The sequence below is a fragment of the Pavona decussata genome, unplaced genomic scaffold, assembly GCF_977016875.1.
Source record: "Pavona decussata unplaced genomic scaffold, jaPavDecu1.1 SCAFFOLD_223, whole genome shotgun sequence".
Classification (NCBI taxonomy): Eukaryota; Metazoa; Cnidaria; class Anthozoa; order Scleractinia; family Agariciidae; genus Pavona; species Pavona decussata.
In genome coordinates this window covers 2,460,443-2,481,494 of record NW_028145628.1, presented here as the reverse complement: position 1 = coordinate 2,481,494, position 21,052 = coordinate 2,460,443, and the positions used below count along the sequence as shown (strand labels likewise).

Sequence of the window (21,052 nt, the reverse complement as noted above, 5' to 3'; positions counted from 1 at the left end):
AGTTCCAGTTCAATACCGAGAATACGAATACGGTCTATTAATCTCTTACCTGGAGATCTGGGTACGAGATTAATTCCAATAAGTTAAATGAGTAAAGATCAGGATAAGGGGGGGAGGGATAGGGAAGGGACAGTCTGCGCATGTCAATTCCCACCTAACCGTTTTACCACCTGTCCTTAATAATATTCATTTATATCAAGTTTCCTCAGCGGGCAACCAACAGACTATTTATACTGAATGTCTGCTCTGAAGGTCTTAATACCATCAGAAATTTCGGATTAAGTTTTAAAGAAAATTTAAAGTTTTCTACGGCAAAATGTCCGCTCAAAAACACTTCCTAATACTGGAAACTGAAAACTAATTTCTTTTGTTTACGGAGGAGAAAATATCTCGATAAAAATGCGAATAAGGTGTGCTGGCTTCAGAAAGGTTGAGTATAAACACCGTCTTAAGAATATGAAATAAGTTAAGGTGGAAGGCTATACATCGGCTGTACTTCTTTTTGTTTTTTCCTTTTTTTCTTGGTAAAATGCCTCTATCTGTAAATTTATTTTTGTATTGTCAATAAAGCAAAAAAAATAAAAATAAAAATAAAAATAAATAAATAAACAAAATAAAAAAATAAAATAAAAAGGTGGCTAGAATTTTCGTAAAGCCAACAAAGAGCTCGTAAAATTGGACCTGAATAAGATTCCATTTCCAAAAACTTTCTGTTCCTTATATTTTCGGCTAAAGCATCCGAACAGATTAATCTGTATTAGCTGACGGAAATATGCCTCTAAAATGGTATTAATAATACAAAATGATCTGGAACACAGTAGTCTTCCTCGCATCCGTTCTGTGTCACGTCACGCGCGACAGAACGTGCGGCTGCGAGGGAGACTAGGAACATAGGAGACAACTACATTTTCACTTAATATTCTCGTTGCCAGGTGACCCTGTTTCCTAGGCTCTTATTATTTCTCACCAATCAGATGATTTTTGTTTCAATTTAATAGCAAATCTCGTTTTGCGGGTTCTTTTATACTCGAAGTTAAAAGTGTGACATTCGAGACAATGTCCACTCAAATTTAGCAAATAAATGTATGCTAAAATCCCGATCATTTTACAGTGGTTCATTGCTCACTGAACATAAAATATACCCCGTATACTTTTAAACATGTAAAGCCGATAAAAGAAACTTTTCACAAAAAAATATGGTGTCGAACCTAAGCGCTTATGTTAAATTAGAGGATCAAACAAGCAATGTTATTAATTGGTATTCGTTTTGCGAGCTGGTTTGTTTGGAGCGCAGCAATTAATAGAATAAATTTATAAAAAAACAAGTGACAAGCTGTCGTGTCGCACGCAAAACTGTTAAATAATAAATGAAGTTTTTAGAATGTTAAAAGAGTTACTACGTCAAGCAGACGTTAAGTTCACCACTGTCCCAGCCGCTTTGGTCTGTTCACGAACTGCTTTAGTAGAGAAAACGACATCATGTGCTGTAAGTATATTGCCATTTTTTCACCCCACCCCTTCCCCCAAATATGGACAAGTTTACATTTATGGAAAACTCAACGTTATACACTTAAAAGCAGGCAGAAATACACGAAAAAACTGGCGAAGAATTTCCCCGTTGAATCATCTCACTTCAGAATTTTATCCGTTCCAAAAGTTAGAATAACCTGTTTAAATATTTTACTCTAGAAGTGTAATTATTTAAAACAGCTTACGTCGTTTCATTAATATATCTTCCGAACGATCATATACAACATGCACAAACCATAAGTAAACTTAAGCGGCCTGACGTTGCCAAGAAGCGATATTTTCATATTTCTGACATCTTCGTGACAACAAGCAATAAATTGTGGAATGCTATTGACTTCCTGTCGACAAATACCACCTGCATGACCAGCAGTAATTTTTTTGACAAAGGAGGGGAAAGGGAAAGCTATGGAGTGTACGCGAGGCTTACATATGAAAGTATTTATCCAAAACGATATGCGATCGTTACGATGTACGATTGCTGCGATGTGCGATCGTTTAAACGTAGAAAAAAAGAAACAGGAATGTTCAGATTTCCTGTTCTGCACCCCAACCCACCCCACCCCTGCACTTAAGATGGCGTGTTAGCCCAAAGTGGTTGGTAGACATACGTACCGTTGGAAGAACCTTACACTTTTTCAGTAAATACTTTCAAAGAGAACTCTTAAAAATTTATAAAAGCCAAATTCAATAGACTTCTAATTGTAAATAGAATCCCCGTTTTTTCAATTCTACACGGACCCAGATTAGTGATTGGCCAAATTTCCAGTTTCATGACAACGAATCAATGACACCATAACACATCATAGAAAACTGAGAGTTTTTCTTTTATATTTTACCATAATTTTTGACAATAAAAGCGTTTAAAATAGAGACGAACAAAAAATTGACCTATTTTATAATTCAACTGAAAATTTTAACCCTCCCTCCCTTCTTAATATAAAACAACATGGGTTTTAATTTTTCATATGAATAAGCACATTTTATTTACTTAAGTTCCTTTACAGGGCTAGTGGGCCCCAATCTCGTACACTCGGGCTCTTTGGCCAGCGGTTGGTCACCAGAAGAGACTCTAAGGCACTGGAATTTTTCTGCAAGCTGTTACGAGGCAGCCAATCAAAAAAACAAAAAAATAATAATAATAATAATAATAATAATAATAATAATAATAATTTTCTTTCGAAGTCCCCAAAGTCTCTCGTGGCGACCAACTGCTGGCCAAAGACCCCGTGGGCTCTGCATTGGGTACGAGATTGATCACGAAAGTGCTATTTAGTGTGGCCCTATTAACGCTTATACACATGTTAATCGCCTTAGATCAGTGTGGTGCTTTAGACTGCCGAATTGTTCTATTTTCAACAGCTCTTTGGACCAGTTTCATCGCTGTACTCGCCTTGTGTTTATTGCATTTGAGCGTAGACAGAGGTGAGTCAAGTTGGGTTCGTTATTTACCGCGGTAATTAATAAGAGTTGGTTAAAGTTTCTTTTTGGTGGACTTCAATCAAAGAAATTATTTTATTTCTGACAAGATTTTAAAGCAACAGAGCCGAGGACCAAATTTTGAGAAAAATAAACTGATTTTATTTTTGAAAAGACGAGATTATCTACATTCCGAGAATTTGTTTTCGCCCGTACGCCGTTCTCACAAAGAGTCGTAGTAAAATGACGAAGGCTATATCGTTTTCCCGCCAAAATGACACTGCTTCATGCGCGCGCACTGTTTATTGGATAAACTCGTACAGTGTCGTACGAGAATCCAAAGGTCCAAGTACCTAATGATAATGATAATGACCGTATTAAGGCGCCGTTTATATGGAGAAAAGTTGTCCCGGGTAGAAGGGTCACTCGCCTACCCGAGCTACCCTGGGCGAGCCAACTTTTCCCACATTTCGTTACAAAAGTTGGCGAACCGTTTAAATGAGAAACAAAAAGTTGGCTCGGCTGGAAGGGTAACCCACCTAGCAGAGTCACCCTTTTTCGATGGTAGGGTCACCCTCCTAGCCGGGCCAACTTTTCTCCATATAAACTCTTTTGTTCGCCCAGCCGGGTCAACTTCGTCAAGGCGACACAATCAGAGCATGTGCGAGCGCTGTTGACTCGGGCAAAGGGGTCAACTTTTTTCTCATATAAACGTTCGCTGAAGTTGACTCGGCTGGGAGGGTGACCCTCTTTCTCGTGACCACTTTTCTCCATATAAACGGGGCCTAAGTTAGGTTGTCCAATTCAACTATAAAGTTCATGGGCTTTTATGTTGTTTACATGACTGCATGTAAAACGCCTTGAACATAGGATAAAAGCGCTCTAGAAATAAAGTTATTATTATTATTATTTGTTCAAAATATTCTGTTTTTAGCTCGAACCGATGAATGCGACTTCGACGACAACGAAGAAGATAACCAGTGTACAGGTCACGTGATCGAAATACAATCTGTGTGGACTGAGATCCAGTGTGCTGACAACTGTTTAAGGTTTCATTTGTGCGACAGATACATTTTTCACCGACAAAAATCCGGAAAAAGTAACAACTGTGAACTTCTGAACACAGCATTGCAGCCCAGAATGTCTAATGGAGGCAACCAACACAACCCCAACAGGGTCTGTAAAACGATGCGGTTGAAGAATAATGGAAAAGTAAGTAGAATTGAAGCTGTATGTATAATACTCCACTTTTATTAAGAAATGGAAGAACATCGCAGTAATGTACGCGACCAAAGCAACGGCGAAAAGGAAGCCTGAAGAAAAGTCAGGCTTGAACGGGATTCGAACCCATGACCTCCACCGGCATCGCAGACGTCATGGGTTCGAATCCCGTTCAATCCTGTTCTTTTTTTTAACTTTTATTTCTTGCTCCTTTCTGCTTTTTTTTTTTTTGCCTTCACGCTTTCTTTTCGCAGCTGCTGAAGTTGCTTACGTATACAGAACTCGATGGTTTCATTTTATTAATTCCTTCGGCGCAGTTCAAGTATATTTGTATTTTATATACCTCAGTCCTTCAGAGGATACAAAGCTGGCTGGTTGAAATTATATTGTGTTTTCTGACCCAACTGAAAATAACCAATGAAGCGGATTTGTACTGAATTGTTGTGATTGTGGTATCAAGAGCGCCGTAATACAGAAATGCTCTCAAATTTTCTCGTTGTTTCGAACCGTTACCTATTTTTCCATAGGAAATTGATATGTCTGTGAAATGAGGATTAATTAAAGACTGTTTAAAAGGTATGGGAGGTGGGCCGGAGCAAAAAGGGGGTGGGTCATCAGTTATTGAGGCCTTGGTAAGTGGTGGGTCGTTCAATTTTTAGCTACTCATAGGGTGGGCCATGTGTGTTTTATCCACTATATTTCCAAATGCTTCACCTCACCCCTCATACTTTTTTTACCAGTCCCTTAGTAAACTTTTTAGTAAACTGATTGTTCTCATTTCAGCACCTGCGAGACATTCTCCTAGGAACAGACAACTGCCCTGAATGGGCTGACCGTGATGGCGATAAAAATGCTGGATCTGGATCTGGATATGTCAGCGGATAAATGATACAATACATCATTTATTAGAGAGTTTTAAAAGAAGCTACCATGGCGACGGCAACCAGAACGTCACAAAACAATAGAATCTAATGAGAAAATCAAAGGCCCTGCATGGTCATCATAAATTTTGGTTTTCATTTGTTCGCCGAACTTAACTCAGCCAAACAACGTTTTAAGTTCTGATACATTTCTTCGCCGTCCTTTGCAAAACAACAGGGTGAAATGGCCAAATTCAAGGTTTTGTGGAGAACGTGAGCACATGACGGTGAATTTTTCATTTTTCCTTTGTCTCATCTTGAAGGCTGTTCCCACTTGTTCTGTTACTGGATAGTTCGGCCACACTGAACAAGTTGAACGAATTGGAATAAGCACGAAGTGGTACAATAGGCCATTCTACAATTGTGTGCTTAGTGGCCTGGCCTTGGATTGGAAGCGAGGCTGGGGTGACCTTGTTATGATACAAACCTCACTGCTTTTCATATGTAAATACAAACTAGTAAGCACAAGAACAGCATGACCTACATATAAAAAGCAATGAAGTTTGAATTAAAAAAGGTCACCCCAGCCTTGCTTACAATCCAAGGCCAGGTCACTTAGCACACCATTGTAAAATAGACTATTTACCTGAACTTATATTTTCAAGTGACGTTATCTTTGTCGTTGCCGTCGCAGTTTCTTTAAGTGACTCAAATTTCTGTCCCTGTTTAATTTGCAAGTTAATCGTTACTAGCTGAATTGTTCTCTTATAAAACTGTAGCTTTTATAACCAGTTTTTAGCTTACCACATTGCATAACGTAGGCAGACCTAACTCATTAAGCTGGGACGAAGGCAACACTATCGAGAAATTCCTTATGTGGCTGAAGAAGGACATTTCTCGTACTACTGTTGAACGCAGTCATGTCGGAGCTCTTAATTTCAGTTACATCGCTTACTTCGCCTACTCAGTTAAGTTTGTTTTCCAGCTAACAGAGGGGCTTCAGGTCTAAAAACCATCAAAGGTGGCGAATTAAATGGCAAACCTGAGAACGCTTTTCATTAGACTTAATAGTTTATTCTTGTTTTCCACGTTGCCATTTTCCCGCTGATAGCGTAGCTCATACAAAACAACAAGCAAGCCAAAATATTCCTTGATTCGCTCTGACAAAGGGCTAATGCTCGAAGCGTCAGTACGCGAATCTATTTATGGTGGCCAAACTTCCTTATCTACTCTGTTGATAAAACAAAACACTCGTTTTAACTCCCCAATGTACACACTTTATTTCAGTTCGAATTTCAGACAAGCACACAGTGTGCTAGTATCTTCGAATGTGACAAAAAATGTGACAAAAAAAGAAAGATAGACTCGATATACGTGCCATCATTTAAACCCCTGCTAGCTTCAATCTAAACTTCGGCCTTGCAGCCAGTCTTCCTGCAGAATCCCACGCTACATTTGCCTGCCAATTTTCCTCCCTTGCGGCAATCCTTCTTCATGTTTTTAAAGGTGTCTTCATCAGTGCAGCCGCGAGTAAAGAAGTAGCCGTTCTCGTCCTCCTGCTCATAAGCCACGCACCGTGTTGTCTTTGATCCACACATTTTGAGAGTGTTTTTGCTGTCTTGTGCACAGGTCTCCGCGGAGTCAAATGCCATGCACGTCATGCAACTTTTGGGGACTGGACATAAAAATAAAATACTCGTTAGTTCGTCTCCAGGGCCTACTCAGTCAACCCTTCTTGGCATTAAGGGGGCAATTCACCTAAACGCCATTTTTCCGCCACTTGACACGGCTTTAATTTTTTTTTTCAGGATACTAATAACTTTATTGAACATAGGCATAATAAAATATTACAAGATACAAATACAAGATATAAATATAAATACATAATACAAAATCAAGCTTAAATGACACGGCTTTAATGGAAATATCTCATTCACGTTTCAAGCAGTCCAAAAACCCTATCATTATCCAGTGACTCTGTGTTGTGGGGTATTTTGTAAATTTTTGGGTGATTTTTGGATATATTTGGGAGGAGTAGATTTTTTCAGAAGGATTGGTTAAATTAAGAGAAATAAGAAAGATTTAGCTAAGTTTTAAAATTAGAATTTGTGGTTAATAATTAATAGACAGATACCAAGTTAGTCCACTAGCAACCTGGGGTGCTCTTGCGTGGGTATCAACTCTCTGTTGGTGTTCCAAAAATCATTTTCTTTCTTCTATCCCTTCTTAAAACTCCTTTAAATTTCATTCAAATTTAGGTAAATTGCCCCCTTTAGAGTAAATGTAACATACTGTTGACCAGCTTTAAGCAATAAAAAAAAATTAAGTTGGCTGTGAACCCGTCTGATAGAATTTTATTAAACTTTGCAAAGAATTGTAGCTAAACATGCTGATCATAGTTCCATAATAAGAAATATGGGGGTCACTGAGCTCGTTTTTTAACAGGTATACTGTTGCTACGGTAACACATTATGTTCAGAAATTAACCATAACTTGTTCACCAATATTAACGCATTTCGTTGGTATCACTATTGTTGTATCAACTGGTAAAGCGTGATGGTGTTGATCCGTCAAAGCATACGTGCTGGAAAGTAATGAAAACCGGTGCCAGCCACCTTAAATAGATATTTGTACTAGAGAAAATGTCTTGTTACCTTTCTTTTTGTGCCGTGCGGTGACCGCAGCCGTGAGAACGAACAGAAAAATAACAAATGAGAGCTTCATGGTATATTCCTACAAAATAATAAAAGGTTGTCAGACAAGAACCACGTTAAAATTTTACCTGAAAAATGCCCTTTTTTGTAACAATTGTACCAAGCCTAGATTTAAACAAAACCCTGACAAACTATATATCACTGGAAAGCGTGTTGCTTGTAGATTTCAAATATGTATGTTTTATGGCACTATTACCAATTGTAATTTGACACTGGTCTCTTAAGTGTACCACATGCTGCGCTTGACCTATATGTACTTGAGAAAAGATTTCTAAAGTTAATTTCAAGGGGAAAAAGTTTTTTTTCTATAATTGTAAAGCAAACAGATTGCTAGCTGGGATGAATGAAGGAATTTCCAAAATTTCAAAATGCTAGTCATTGACACTCATCTAAAGTTGCGCAATCAAAACCATAAAATTTTTTTTCCAACAATTTCTCTTCTAAAAATGTTAAGGGCAATTCCTTCATTCATCCCAATCAACTCATTAAGAACTAGTAATCCTGAAAATTTCAGTTCAAAAGCTTAAATCCTTCCTGAGATATCTTTTCTCAAAGACCAAAATCGGCATTTTGAGAAAAACAGCCTCAAAGTTTAGCAATCAAAATAAATAGCAATTGTCATAAAGTTTCAACAGTAATGAGTAAAATTTGAATACAATTTGGTTCCCAGAACACTAGGGTAGCATCTAAAAGCCTCCAGATGCATAAGTCACGCCTTCCATCTCACGAAGGGCTTCCTCCCGCCGCGTGCGCACAAGTTGAAGACCCTGTCGCCGTCTCTTCTCCTTAGCAGTAGCTTGCAAATCTGCCTTTCGTAACCGCTTCCTGTCTTTGAGGCCAAAAGCATGGCTGGTGTGTTCACCACCAGGAATAGAAAGTTTATCCATTATCCTTTTCCTGCTCTCTGCTCCTCTGTGAAAATGACACACTGCAGATGCTGCAGCACAACGGATTGCTTTAGCCCCATGATGTTTATGTTTTGGGCATCGAACCCAAACCATAGAGTTGATGCACTCATTTGGATTTTGAGTTGTCCCACGAACACATCTTTCTAGAAGCTTGGTGTCACTTAAAGTCATAAATGTGGGTCGCAAGACTTCAAGAAAGACTTCAGGCAAACAGTCAGCAGCATTGTAGGTGGATGTGCCTGTTGCTGAATCTTGCTGCCACTTACACCAAGAACTTTCCCCAGGAGGACAGAAGCGATGTTGTTTGGCAGGATCTCCTGATTGAACACTGTGGTTAAGAATGGCAATAATGTTCTTTTTCATGGAATAAACTGCCACATCAACTTCTCTATCTGAGGGATTTGCCTTTGATAGAGTGTTTTGGCGAATAGCCAACCCATAGTACTTCTGAAGCTGTTTAATTTTCACTTCAGTAAGCCTACCACGCCCTCCTATTGGCTTACCATCCTCCAGTTTACCTTTAGTCCTAGCCTTCAGATTTAGTAGGTGTTTGCCCATCCTCTTCTGGACATGACCAACACAGTCCATCTTTATGACTTTACAGTCACCATAAACATCCTCTACAGTATTAAATGCTTTGCTATCACCATCTGATACCATCCATTTGTAACGGATGTTGTGAAGCTCAATTGACCTCTTCCATAGCACAGCAGCTCCTTCAGCTTCCATAGCTGGTGAACTTCCTGTAAAATTGATGTCACACTCCCCAGATGCCTCATGCTCCCTTCTCCATTCTTCAAATGCTTCATCATCACCTTCACACTGAGATTGTTTGTAAGCACACTTTTGGCAAGCTTTGGATAATACATGGTAATCCAAAACCTCACCAGAGTCCACAGAAATTGCAAAAACCACTCCTGTTAAGGAAGTAAAGCCTCTCTTGGCCCATGTTCCATCAAAGCTGACAGCAGCATCCATAGTTGCGGTGTTCTCCAGTTGGTCATCTTCTTGCAGTATTAGTTGCCGAAGCCTTTGCCCTGCACTTTTTAGTTCTTCCCTTGCCTCATCCTCCAGAACTTCAGTTCAAGAATGTTGTCAACCTGTTTGTTATAAGCCCTTGTGGAAATACAGGGCATGTTCATCACCCCACAGAAGGAAGCAAGGCCTTCGTATCCTGTGCCTGATTCTAAGGAGTGATAAACAGCCCTTCTATTCACATCATAGGACTTTCCCCTTTTGGCGATGTTTCCTGATGTCAGCAGTTGGCTGCTTTCTTTACAGGCACTACAGTTGAGTGACAGGTTAGACATCAGTCCTGCTCGACTTGAGGCTCTTTCTTCTAAAGTTAGGTTTGCTGAAATCAACATATAACGAGAAACATGTAAGAGAAAGAACCATTACTTGAATAAAGGCAATAAAGAAATGATATTAATATCAAGTGAAAATTGAAAATTATGAAGCTTCATCATCGGTGTATAATTAAGCATAAAACACTGCACTTTGATGACAGACTTGTAATTTCCTAAGCCAGGAATCACATTAAATACAGTATAGGATCAGTGAAATGTAAAATTTACAGCCTCAACTTTGATATAATCTCATGCTTTGTAAATTGTAAACCCACCTTCTTTGCATTTGTGTACTGTACAGAGCGCTGATGATAAATTCTTTAAATCGATGAGCCTGTATCCAACAGTATCTACTTCTGTTTCGTTGTCGTCATCAGAACTTCCCGATGATTCATCCGTAGAAATATAAAGTTTCATTTTTTTTCGAGAGGAACTAAGCGGTTGATCGCTTTGACCACTATCCTCGGAGGAATCCGACACATCGGATGTCTCGAGTTTGGTCGCTGAAGTGCCAGGTCTTGATCGATCGTTCAATTCACTATCTTTTACAGGGGCTTCTTTGGACGATTTTACACTTCTGCGTGATCCACCAAATCCTTTGCCTTTCCGTTTCTTTCTGTAAGAGCTTCGTTTCCTAGTTCCAACCATTTTAAACACCAATATTTTCTCTATTTTCTCCACACTCGATTTTACTCGAAAGCTCAACTCGTTTCCAGGGTCTCTCTTCTCCCGTTTCTTATAGATGCTTCATGTAAGAGTCACAGAAAAGACTGGGTACGTTTTCAGAGCTTTTTTAGGTGTCTACGAAGTCGTAAACAAGAGGAAAATAAAAAATAACAACAATGGTTGCCATGACAACGAGAGCAGATGAGAATACCTGTTTCTAAAAAATGTTTTGTGCACATAAAAATATTAAAAATATTGCCCTAAAACACCCCCCAGTGTAACGTTAAGTGGTTAAGGGTACAACTTTGGATGAAAACAAAATATCTATTTTTTTGGCCAAATTCAGGTAAAACCCCGCCTTAAAATTGAGTTGTGGAGGAATTAGGAATATATATCAGCTATGTAAATTAATAGCTACTAATGGCATTGGGTGGTGGCTCCCCACTTAATAGAATTGCTAAATTTTGTCAAACCATTTGCTCTAAAGGAAATGATATTTAAATAAACGAATAGATGAAATTTTCACAGTCTAACATATACTGTGTAATTTGAATTTCGACACACACCTCACATGAACAGAAAAACATGTTGTCTCGAGCAGGAATCATATCGAACCTACGTCTTCCCGGATGCTAGCAGGGCGTGATAACATGACCACTTCTCGAACGGAGTAGAATCATCGTACGCCATTCCACGGGATGTTTTCTTTTCGAGGTGTACGTGTGTTTCATGGCTTTTAAATCTCGAAACGGGATTAGTACAACATCCTTAACAGAATTATTTTACAGCCAGGAAAGCCTTGGTACAAATAATTGAGTGAATATGTGAACATTTTACAGTCTAATATTGTGTAATTAGTCAATTACATTCTCATTTTCCTGCGTACTTCTACATTCGCCATGTACCGAATTAAGCCGTGCTTGCTCAGAATTTTATATTGGATTCGCCTATAAGAGCCTGCTCCTTAGCTCTCCTTTTAGCGTTTTCGCCTTTTTCGAAAGGGATGAATTTTCTCACAAGCCGTCACTGAAACGACGAAAAAACAGAAATAAGGCCTGAAATAGGATGCTGACTAAGAAACCTAGAAAAAAAATTAAAAGATCATTTATGACGTTTTCAGATTAAAAAGGGTCGTCCTGATTTAAAAACCAACTGGTAAAAATAGATTGCTGTAATACTTCAGTCTAAGAATTGTGAAGGCCCTTCTCCTCTACTCCTTCAATAAGCGGTTGTTCTCGATATATCCCCTTTGCCCTGGAAATGTAGATTTGATTGCAGCTAGGCCGATCGCATCCGTGCTTACCTCTCTACTGAAATAGTACTCTTTCCAGTATTGAATTGATGTGGTCTCTTCTCAATGTTGTCTTCCTCTCCTTGATTGATCTTTATTAGGTGTGTTTTCATGCTTCTCCCAAAGATATTTACATGCCTGCGATCATTGTACGCCCTTTGGCTTTGTTCTTCGCCGCCACAAAAGAAATTAAGAAAATTAAAACAGATCGAGGTGGAAAATAACTTAGTTTTCTATCAGTCCAATTTACTTTGTTTCATCAGGGACATAAGCACCCACACTTGAAGTGAATTTGGTCAATAGCGTCTGGTTTGTTGGATGACAACTGCACCACTTTGGCTTAACTGTATTTTACCAGCAATTGATGGTTTGCATGTGACGTTATGGCGGCCATGTTGGTGTACAGGAACAATAAGATTTTTCTCCTCTGTGACTTAACTTCTATTTTTATGCGCCGACAAACGACAATCATCTGCTGCTACGATCAGCTAAAATTGGAAAATACTCTTCGACTTATTCAAGGGGAACAGAAACAAAATACCCTCCTTTGTCTAATCAATTTTCCAAATATTTTTCATAACGCCCAGCAAAAACAAAGCAACGAGATAAATAACGTAATTACAAAGCACCTTTCTGTCAAGAAAGAGATGGAAATAAGTAACTTTTTGTTATTCAAATCAATTCAGTTAACGGCATTTGTGACTCAAAGTATTAACACAAGCATGAATTTAGTACGAAATACCGACGTTCCAACAAAAACGATTGAAAATGAGGAGTGGGGTCATTTCCAGACAGACATCTGCGTTGGATTCACTTCGAGATCAAAAAGATAATTTTTCGAGTTAGCTTAGGTTAACACTCTTATTGTAATCTAGAAAACTGAATCAATTTTCACATTCTCTGAGTGAAAGACGGTCTCCATGGACACAGTCTTGAACTGAACAGCTGCTTTGACTGAGTTCATACCAGGAGAAAACATCATTTGATCAATGCAGGGTCAATACTATGTAAAGATCAAGAGCGAAAAACGTTTATCATTCAGTTACAATTATTTCGCACACTAAACAACAGGCATCTTACTAAAGAAAGGCAACTTAAGGCCAACATTTGACCAACATTCGTTCAACAAAAGTTGAACGGTTGTTAATTGGGCAAATGTTGGACAAATGTTGAACGGAGTGTTCAAACGGTTACAACGCCATTAAACATTTTCGAGAGCAAAGGAAAAGTTGAATCAATGTTGACTGAAAATTTAAACTAATTTAAATTTGAGTCAACACGCTTTCAACAAGCTCCCAACACTTTACAATTTCAACAATGTTGAATGACCTGTTCAAACGCCCCCGACATTTGGCCTCAAAGACCCGTTTAAACGGTGTCAGCATTTCCTTCAACAGGCGCTCAGCACTTTGTTGAACCAAATGTCGGGGGCGTTTGAACAGGTCGTTCAACATATTGTTGAAAGTGTGTTGAATCAAATTTAAATTGGTTTAAAGTTTCATTCAACATCGCTTCAACATTTCCTTTGTTTTTGAAAATGTCGAATGGCGTTGAAACCGTTTGAACACTCCGTTCATCCAACATTTGCCCAACATCCGTTCAACTTTTGTTGAACGAATGTTGGGCAAATGTTGAAACCGTTTTAAACGGGCCTTTAATCTTTCCATTGCTTGCTTTCGTAGAATCTGAGATTGGCCACCAGCAGGCACGCGCTATGAACACTGGGAAAATAGAGCGATTTAGAGTTACGTATACGCAGACGGGAGAAATGACCACGTGACCAAATTATTCTACATGTGCCGCTCGCTTTTTTCATTTTCTCAGTAAAATTGAGTGGTTTTGCGTTATCACCCGGAAAAGGCCAGAATTAGTTTGCACTATACTCATCTACATATGTACTCATTCTAAATCTCTCTAATGGTAGGCCATGTTACTAATGCTTCAAGAGCAATTCGTACGTGTACTCTGAAACCACAGGCAACCAATTCCAAAGCGAAATATGAGTTTGTATGGCGTTAAAATTCGATCTAAAATTAAACAAAAAAATTTACTTGAGAACCTATTAACAATGGCCCCATACTTTTAATGAAGTATAAAAAAGCTTACGGAGTAGGGGTCGGGGGTGAGAAGAGGGGGGGGGGGGGTCTCTCCAGAAAAGTGGTTTGTTACCCCCGTATTCAAATCTTCTTCATAGTTTTATTGATTGATGTCAATTTTTCATACAAACTTGCCATTGCTTTACATGACACAATGGGATCTGAAAGGCTAACGTAATTACGGACTTTCAAAACCGAAAATGATTGAACGTTTTTAGGAACATTGTGCACGCAAAATAGCCAGTTCAGGCCATTTTTGGCCCGGTAAGTTAGGGGGACTTTTGAGAAACCGGGCGGGCCCAGGAAGGGAATTGTCCACACCGGATAGGAAAACAATTTTCCATGGTTCGACTAACCAAATTCATACAGTGGAGATAAGCAGATGATGATAAAGAAACATGATTTAATGGTGTACCTTAAAGAAGGACTTTCTGTAAATGGTTTGAACCCAGAAGTCATGTCATAAGCACGTAAATTGATCATCCGGGTGGGTGATCATCCGGGTGATTGTAGTCCAGAGAAGGACTGTTTGAGGTTTCATTGACTGACGTTTCGACAACCTGAGCGGAAGTCATCTTCAGTTAAGGACTTTCATCGCACGGTCCGTTGCTGTTTTTGTGCTCTTAAATTGACCGACCAAAGATTGAATTGAAAGAATAAGAAGACTTAGAAGGAGGGGACACCGCTTGATTTTGCCACCTGTATTTCTTACACGGTTTAATATTCACGAGGAAAGCGAGCTGAATGCTCATTTGTTGCTTTCAGTTTGACCAGCTGTTTCAGGTTGATCATTATATTGACTCATTACATATTCAAGAAAAGAAAACAAAAAACTGAAAAATAATATTCGATACGATCATAATTGTTTATATTTAACCACAACCGCACGCAACGAAACCGTTTCACTTTTTGTATCATCAAAGCTCACTAGCTATAGCATGTCTGAGAGGTCACTGAAGTCCTGGTTTAAGCTGGCTTTTCAGCTCTTTGTTAGCGACCAATGGGACAAAGTTAAAGAAATCGTTGAAGAAAACGATGCTACGTATAGATGGCTAAAAGAGCAGATTCTCATGGAGATTCGCAAGATCGAAGAGAAAGCCTTTCGCAGTTTCCTCGGCTCTGCAGCTCTAAACCTTCGAGACAGGCTGATCTCGCTGAAATACGTAAGCGCCAATGAAGACACCTTCAACAAAGCCAAGTTTTGGCTAAAACAGCAGACGGGGAAATTTGTGTTGGAGGATAGCGACAACTCGACGGACGAAAGAGTCGTAGCCTGCAAAATTGCTCTGCTTGAAGCTGCGTTCATTCACTACGATGATCCCGGGGTGGTAGCCAATTACTTTCGTTACCTGATGCGAAAACTACACGGAGTTGGCGGAGTATATTCTGCAATTAAAGAAAAAAATAACCCCGGCTTGCTAGCCCAAGTGAAGGCCATTGATGCTGCAGCTAAGAGCTACATACTAAGTCTGAAGAAAGAGATCGGCGATTGGCCAGAATTTGATATCCCCGCAGAGGCCCTACCTGGTGAAGAGCCTGAGTACAAGCCCCCAGAGATTTGGTGCTTTGGTGATTATGGCATGGCTGATGGGCAGATAAGCTATCCAGAGAAAGTTGCTATAGATCAAGATGGCCATTTCCTTGTGCTTGAAGAGCATGTTATCGGAATGGGAGATGTGGTCACGATACAAAGAATCCAGTTATTTGACGCCAAGGGGAAATTCTTAAAATGTCTGCTAAAGAGAGGAGAGGGAAAGGTGAATGGCATGAAGGACTTCTGTCTCACCAAAGATGGCGGTATCCTAGTCGCGGATGAAGGCGAGGGAGCGACGAGTAGGATTCAGATCTTTGATTACGAAGGAAACCAGCTTCTGCGTGTCGCGCCACACTCAGAGGGGGATGCGTTTGAAGTCATACCCAGATTCGCGCATCTTACAACTGATCCCGACGGCCGAATAATTGCCGGGGATATTTCGGGCTTGTGCGTTCACATCTTTAGCTCTGACGGGAAGGTTATCTGCAAGTTTGGTAAACTCGGCCGCAACGAAGGCGACTTTCAGACCATTGACAATGTTAGCTGTGATGAAAACGGAAAAATCTATGTAGCGGATTCGGCAATGAAGAGGATCCAGGTGTTTGATGCTGAAGGGAATTTCCTGTCCATGTTTGGTCCAAGTGGCACATTTTTGCGGTACATGCTGTTTGATCCTGCACGAGGAGAGGTGTTTGGAGCCGATTACCAGAATCATAAAGTCAGAGTGTATTCCAGGGATGGAAACTCCCTGAGGGAACACGGCAAACATGGCACCGCCCTAAACGAGTGCTGGTTCCCGTACGGTCTTGCCCTGATGCCCGATGGTAGGATTGCTATTGCTGAGAGAGAGAATCATAGGATCACGGTATTGAAGATATAAGGTAAGATGATTGATACCAAGCAGGGTGGTGTGAGTATGGGTGAGGAGGGGGGAGGGGGATTTCAGTTCGGTCTTGGTCTGCAGTCGAACCCATGCTCTTCCGTACACACGAGTCACAGAAGCCTGGATAATGGCTTGGACGATTATACTGTATATGGAATCAGATTCCTTCTTTGTGCTCAACAATTGTAAACAAGCTAAATAAAGTTCACTTACTAAATAAAGGGAACGCAATTAATGATGATTTCTTTTTTTGTTTTACAGATGCTAGAAAGACGCACGGTTGCAGTGGGATGAAAGATAGATAACATAATAAGGGGATCAAAACGATTCACGTGACTTAAAATATTTGACATACTTTAGTCAGGGTGATTCTTTTTTTACGCAGATAAATAACTTAAATAACGACTTTAATCTTTACAGATTGCGAGTAGCCACAAAGTCGATAATCCACCGTATGGAAAAAAGACGGCGGCGATGCATTTTACCACAACACCTTGCGAACCTTATACAGCCAATAAGCACATAGAAAGCCATATTTTCTGCGAAATTCGTCCCTGTACTAACAATTTTGTGTACGCTAGTTTTGAAGTTTTAAGAACTTTCCTATGCGTTTTTATGAGCGTTTTTAGGGTTTTCGTCCGCTAAGAATTATGGGTAAATGTACCAGTCGCTATCTTTTTCCGTACATTGGATTCCTCGTTTCCAGGCTTCTTTGATGCGTCAGCAGTTAAACATGGCGGTAGTATTCTTTTTGATGGTGAGCAGCATGAACAATAGAAAATTACTTGTAACCATTATGGACTTAAATGAATAAAATAGAATTAAATAATAGGAAAGTGTCCAAGGACGAACTCTTTTTGTAGAAGAAGGCCATTAAATGGATTAAAAATAACTAAACTTAATATTTTCGTCATGCTTTGTTGTTTTATTCAGGCAATTTAAGCCTGGAGCCATATTCACGAAGCCATCCTAAGTAAAGAGATGATGATGATGATGATGATGATGATGATGATGATGATGATGATGATGATGATGATGATGATGATGAATTATTAAGAGATGAGTTCGAAATGAGTTTCGATCGGACGATCGCAAAACATTGATCTCAGTTGGGGGAGCAGGGATGGCGCAGTGGTGAGAGCACTCGCCTCCCATCAATGTGGCCCGGGTTCGATTCCCGGAGTTGGCGCCATAGCTGGGTTGAGTTTGTTGTTGGTTCTCGTCCCTGCTCAAAAACCAACATTTCCAAATTCCAATTCGACCTGTAAACAGTGGACGAATAGCCACTCTGTGGATGTGCCACTGAAATTCCCATTTATTTGTTATTTTATTTAGTTTCATCGCCCAACCTTCTCCTGCCCTGATTGATCTCCATGTGATCGCACGATCGCAATTTAAAAAGAATATGGTTCTATCTTATGAGATCACGATTCGCGTGAATTTAGACATGGGCCCAAAATTGTTCTCGCAAAAAGTGCGGGACTGTCTATCTCTAAACACTTTTGATGTAGACAGATGAAAATTTGACAGATACATACATTATTAATTTGCGGTAATTTGGTACTTTTAAATTATGCAAATTAAGTCACGTGACTTCCATCGGCTGAAAAAGCTTTATCTTAAAATAGCAACACTTTTTCTTGAGTCCTTAATTTATTTATCATTTTAATAATGTTAAGGGCGTCTAATATATCATTTCTTTGCTTAGCTTTCTTAAGATTTTTCTAAGCAAAGGCCTAACGTTGGAGGATAATTGCCTTGGGGGACTGGGTACTAATCGAAACATCCGTGTATTTCAACAGGTTCCAGGCACAGTTTTGTAGCTGCATTTATTGCAAGTTGTCTTGTACCAATCAGGTTAAATATCTCACAACGAAAAGTGGTGCCATTTTTGCTTTCATTATTTTTAGTGAATTGTGGCCGTGCAAAGTCACGTGACAACATTTACATAATTAAAAAACACCAAATCGACACAACTTGTCAATATATGTATCTGGCAAATTTTCAACCTTCTACTGCCAAAGTGTTCTGAGATAGATCACCCCCTTCACTTTTTGAGTGATAAATTGGGGGCCCATGCCTTAATTTACCTGAGGCAGAAGGTTGTTTCCAAATGAGCACACGATTATTTTCGATCTGCGATTGTGCTATATCGTTTGCAATGGAAACCAGGTTTTACTCTATTTAACAATTAGATTATGAGCCCGAGATTTCCATCGCGTGAAAGCGCCCGAATCAGCTATCACGCATAGAAATCGAGAGCGAATAATCTAATTGTTTTCGTATAAATCTACTACCGTGTAGCATGAAAATTTTGCGGGTTCTAATTTTTGCGGATTTTGCGGATTGACCTCGATCCGCAAAAATTAGTTCCCGCAGAAATAAACACCGGCGAAATAAAACGCCGCAAAAATTAACTCCCTTCAGTCAAATTAAAAACTCCACTTTTGATAGATCTGCGCCACTGGGGCGATGTACATTCGACTTAAACAGACTAACCATGCTCTACTAGCGCTTCTGCGGCGGCCTGCACAGCAGTTATTTCAACTCTTGAAACTTCAGCTGAACAAGAGTGTTATTATCATCGGCTGAGTCTGCCTCATTACATTAGGGCAAAGTTTTGCATTTTAGCAGCCCGCTCCCAGTTAGGTCTCAAAGTTGTATACTTGCTACATCTTTCACTCGAAAGTCCCTCTGTATGCCTAGAAACGTTTCAGCTACGGTAATTCAAACATTCATACTGCTTTCTTATAAAATAATATAGTGTTTGGTTGTGCATAGTAGGCCAGGTAGGCTTTTTGTTCTGTTGTCGCTCAGCCCCTTTACGCAGTAAGGTATTACAGTGATATGTCTCTAATATGTAAGTAGAGTGAACTGTGACTCAGCATACCATACAATGAAAGTTAAAGATATTAAGGTTTCTTCCACTTAAATGCTCTGCTGCTTGAGCAGAGCATCGCAAAAATAAGTTCCCAGCAAAAATTGTAGTCATCTCGAACCGCAAATATTTGTTCCCGCAAACCACAAAAACTCGCCAATCCGTAAAATTTTCTTGCTACACGGTAGTCGTTCAAAACTTAACAAGTAAATTATCCAAATCCTCCTCACAGACACTTCGAAAACGCGAAGAAGCGGGCTGAATCTTGTTGACAACTGCTACTCACTATCTATCACAGAATAGATAGCGGGTAGCGTAGCCAATCAGAGAACGGTATTCGTAATAGAACGCTAGTAGATTTATACTAATTCGTTGTATTCTTTTAGTATTATATAATAATTTCGCAGATTTGTATGGCTATCCGCAGCACGTTATTCACAATTAGCTTATATTTCTTCAATTTATATTTACCTTTTCCTTGTTATCTGCTTTATATATAGTCAAAAGTTTGTAAATATCTTTGACTTGACGATGGTTACTGAAGTATCCGAAACATGTCTTCTATTTATTTTTATTAAGTTATTTATACAGGAACATCTGATTTAGCTAATAAGAAGCTAGTTTAAACAGAGTCCTGATTAAATAATAAATAGACTCTGGAGTAAAATCCAATACAACAGATCACACTACAACAGTACTTAATTAGATAGATCATACAACAGGTCAAAGAAACTGAGTTCACTGGCGCTTGAAAAAAAATTGCCTCGTAAGTCTCTTAAACTTGTTGAAGTCAGATACTAATCTTAATTCAAGAAAATACAAGACTGAATGCAAGGCAGGCACTACGGCAAAGGGCAGATTTAAAAGTGGCCACAAATAAATCTGCCCTTTGCCGTAGTGCCAGCCTTGCATTCAGTTTTGTATTTTCACTTTCAAGTGACGCCTGACACGAGGTCTTTCACAAGAGAGATCCGGCAAAATTACTAGCAAGTTTAATTCCTGCGTTGTGTGGACCTCTGCATTCAAAAGTTTTCTTATTTCAAGAGTTTATAGATGTTTTTAGATTTTTCCCTGATATGGCCTTAGTCATGCTTTAAACATATAGAGATGACTAGTTACGTCCTAATAAGGACCAAAAAGGAAAACTGGGTCAGCTATATCTGGAAACCGGTATTCCAGCCCGAAACGGATAGCAGGGACAATAAAATAAAAATGTTCTTCATGGTTTAGTATGAAATAATTTTTATTAGCAAATCCTAAAAAATATCGTTTAGTAATTTTGTGCTCCATGATTGTACTTCAAAATTTTGGTGTTTTTGTAGCGAGTCTGCTTGGCTACGCTACTAACCTGAGTTAACTAGTATAGTGAATAGCGAAATCCAAGTAATAACAGCACTTCATTTTCAAAGAATATTAATCAAGACTGCGTTCATGCACACTAAAAAAGGTAGTTGTTCATTTTCCGATTTCTCGATCACGCGATAGTTTATTCGGGTCGCGCGCTTATCAGGTGTCACGGGATACACATCTTCAGAATTGCACTAGCAGAGATTTTGAAACGTGTAAAACTTCTTTCCTACGGCTTGTGGTTTCACTATGTTTGTTCAGTGTCTGACTACTAAATTTCCACTCGTGTTTTGATAACTTTTGTATTTGTCACAAAGCCAATGTGAAAAGTCTTAGAAGTCAATTTCAATTTGCGGTCT

At 39.3% G+C, this 21,052-nt stretch overlaps 3 protein-coding genes, 1 long non-coding RNA gene and 1 pseudogene across 5 annotated transcripts in view; 3 read left to right on the top strand and 2 right to left on the bottom strand.

Annotated features, from left to right (window-relative positions):
- LOC146459138 (uncharacterized) overlaps window positions 1–6,088 on the top strand; it is an 84,453-nt gene extending 78,365 nt beyond the window's left edge. The window contains exon 2 of the long non-coding RNA XR_014858083.1: window positions 5,266–6,088. This is a non-coding gene — a long non-coding RNA (uncharacterized LOC146459138). The remainder of the gene's footprint in view (window positions 1–5,265) is intronic.
- LOC146459137 (uncharacterized) lies at window positions 1,389–6,088 on the top strand. The gene is made up of 4 exons (XM_085090067.1): window positions 1,389–1,486; window positions 2,890–2,952; window positions 3,881–4,158; window positions 4,951–6,088. The coding sequence occupies exons 1-4, from the start codon at window positions 1,480–1,482 to the stop codon at window positions 5,050–5,052; spliced, it is 450 nt and encodes a 149-aa protein (XP_084946193.1). The 5' UTR covers window positions 1,389–1,479; the 3' UTR covers window positions 5,053–6,088.
- On the bottom strand, window positions 5,109–13,160 carry LOC146459135 (uncharacterized). Its single transcript, XM_085090068.1, has 3 exons — window positions 11,968–13,160; window positions 7,682–7,760; window positions 5,109–6,702 (listed from the first exon to the last, which is right to left on the bottom strand). The coding sequence occupies exons 2-3, from the start codon at window positions 7,749–7,751 to the stop codon at window positions 6,434–6,436; spliced, it is 339 nt and encodes a 112-aa protein (XP_084946194.1). The 5' UTR covers window positions 7,752–7,760; window positions 11,968–13,160; the 3' UTR covers window positions 5,109–6,433.
- Window positions 7,905–11,022, bottom strand: LOC146459136 (uncharacterized; annotated as a pseudogene). Its single transcript, XR_014858077.1, has 2 exons — window positions 10,274–11,022; window positions 7,905–10,003 (listed from the first exon to the last, which is right to left on the bottom strand). The product of XR_014858077.1 is annotated as an uncharacterized LOC146459136 (transcript).
- Window positions 13,161–14,149: 989 nt separating the features above from the next.
- Window positions 14,150–17,370, top strand: LOC146459134 (uncharacterized). Its single transcript, XM_085089772.1, has 2 exons — window positions 14,150–16,466; window positions 16,730–17,370. Exon 1 carries the CDS (start codon window positions 14,990–14,992, stop codon window positions 16,463–16,465), a length of 1,476 nt encoding a protein of 491 aa, XP_084945898.1. The 5' UTR covers window positions 14,150–14,989; the 3' UTR covers window position 16,466; window positions 16,730–17,370.
- Window positions 17,371–21,052: the final 3,682 nt, after the last annotated feature.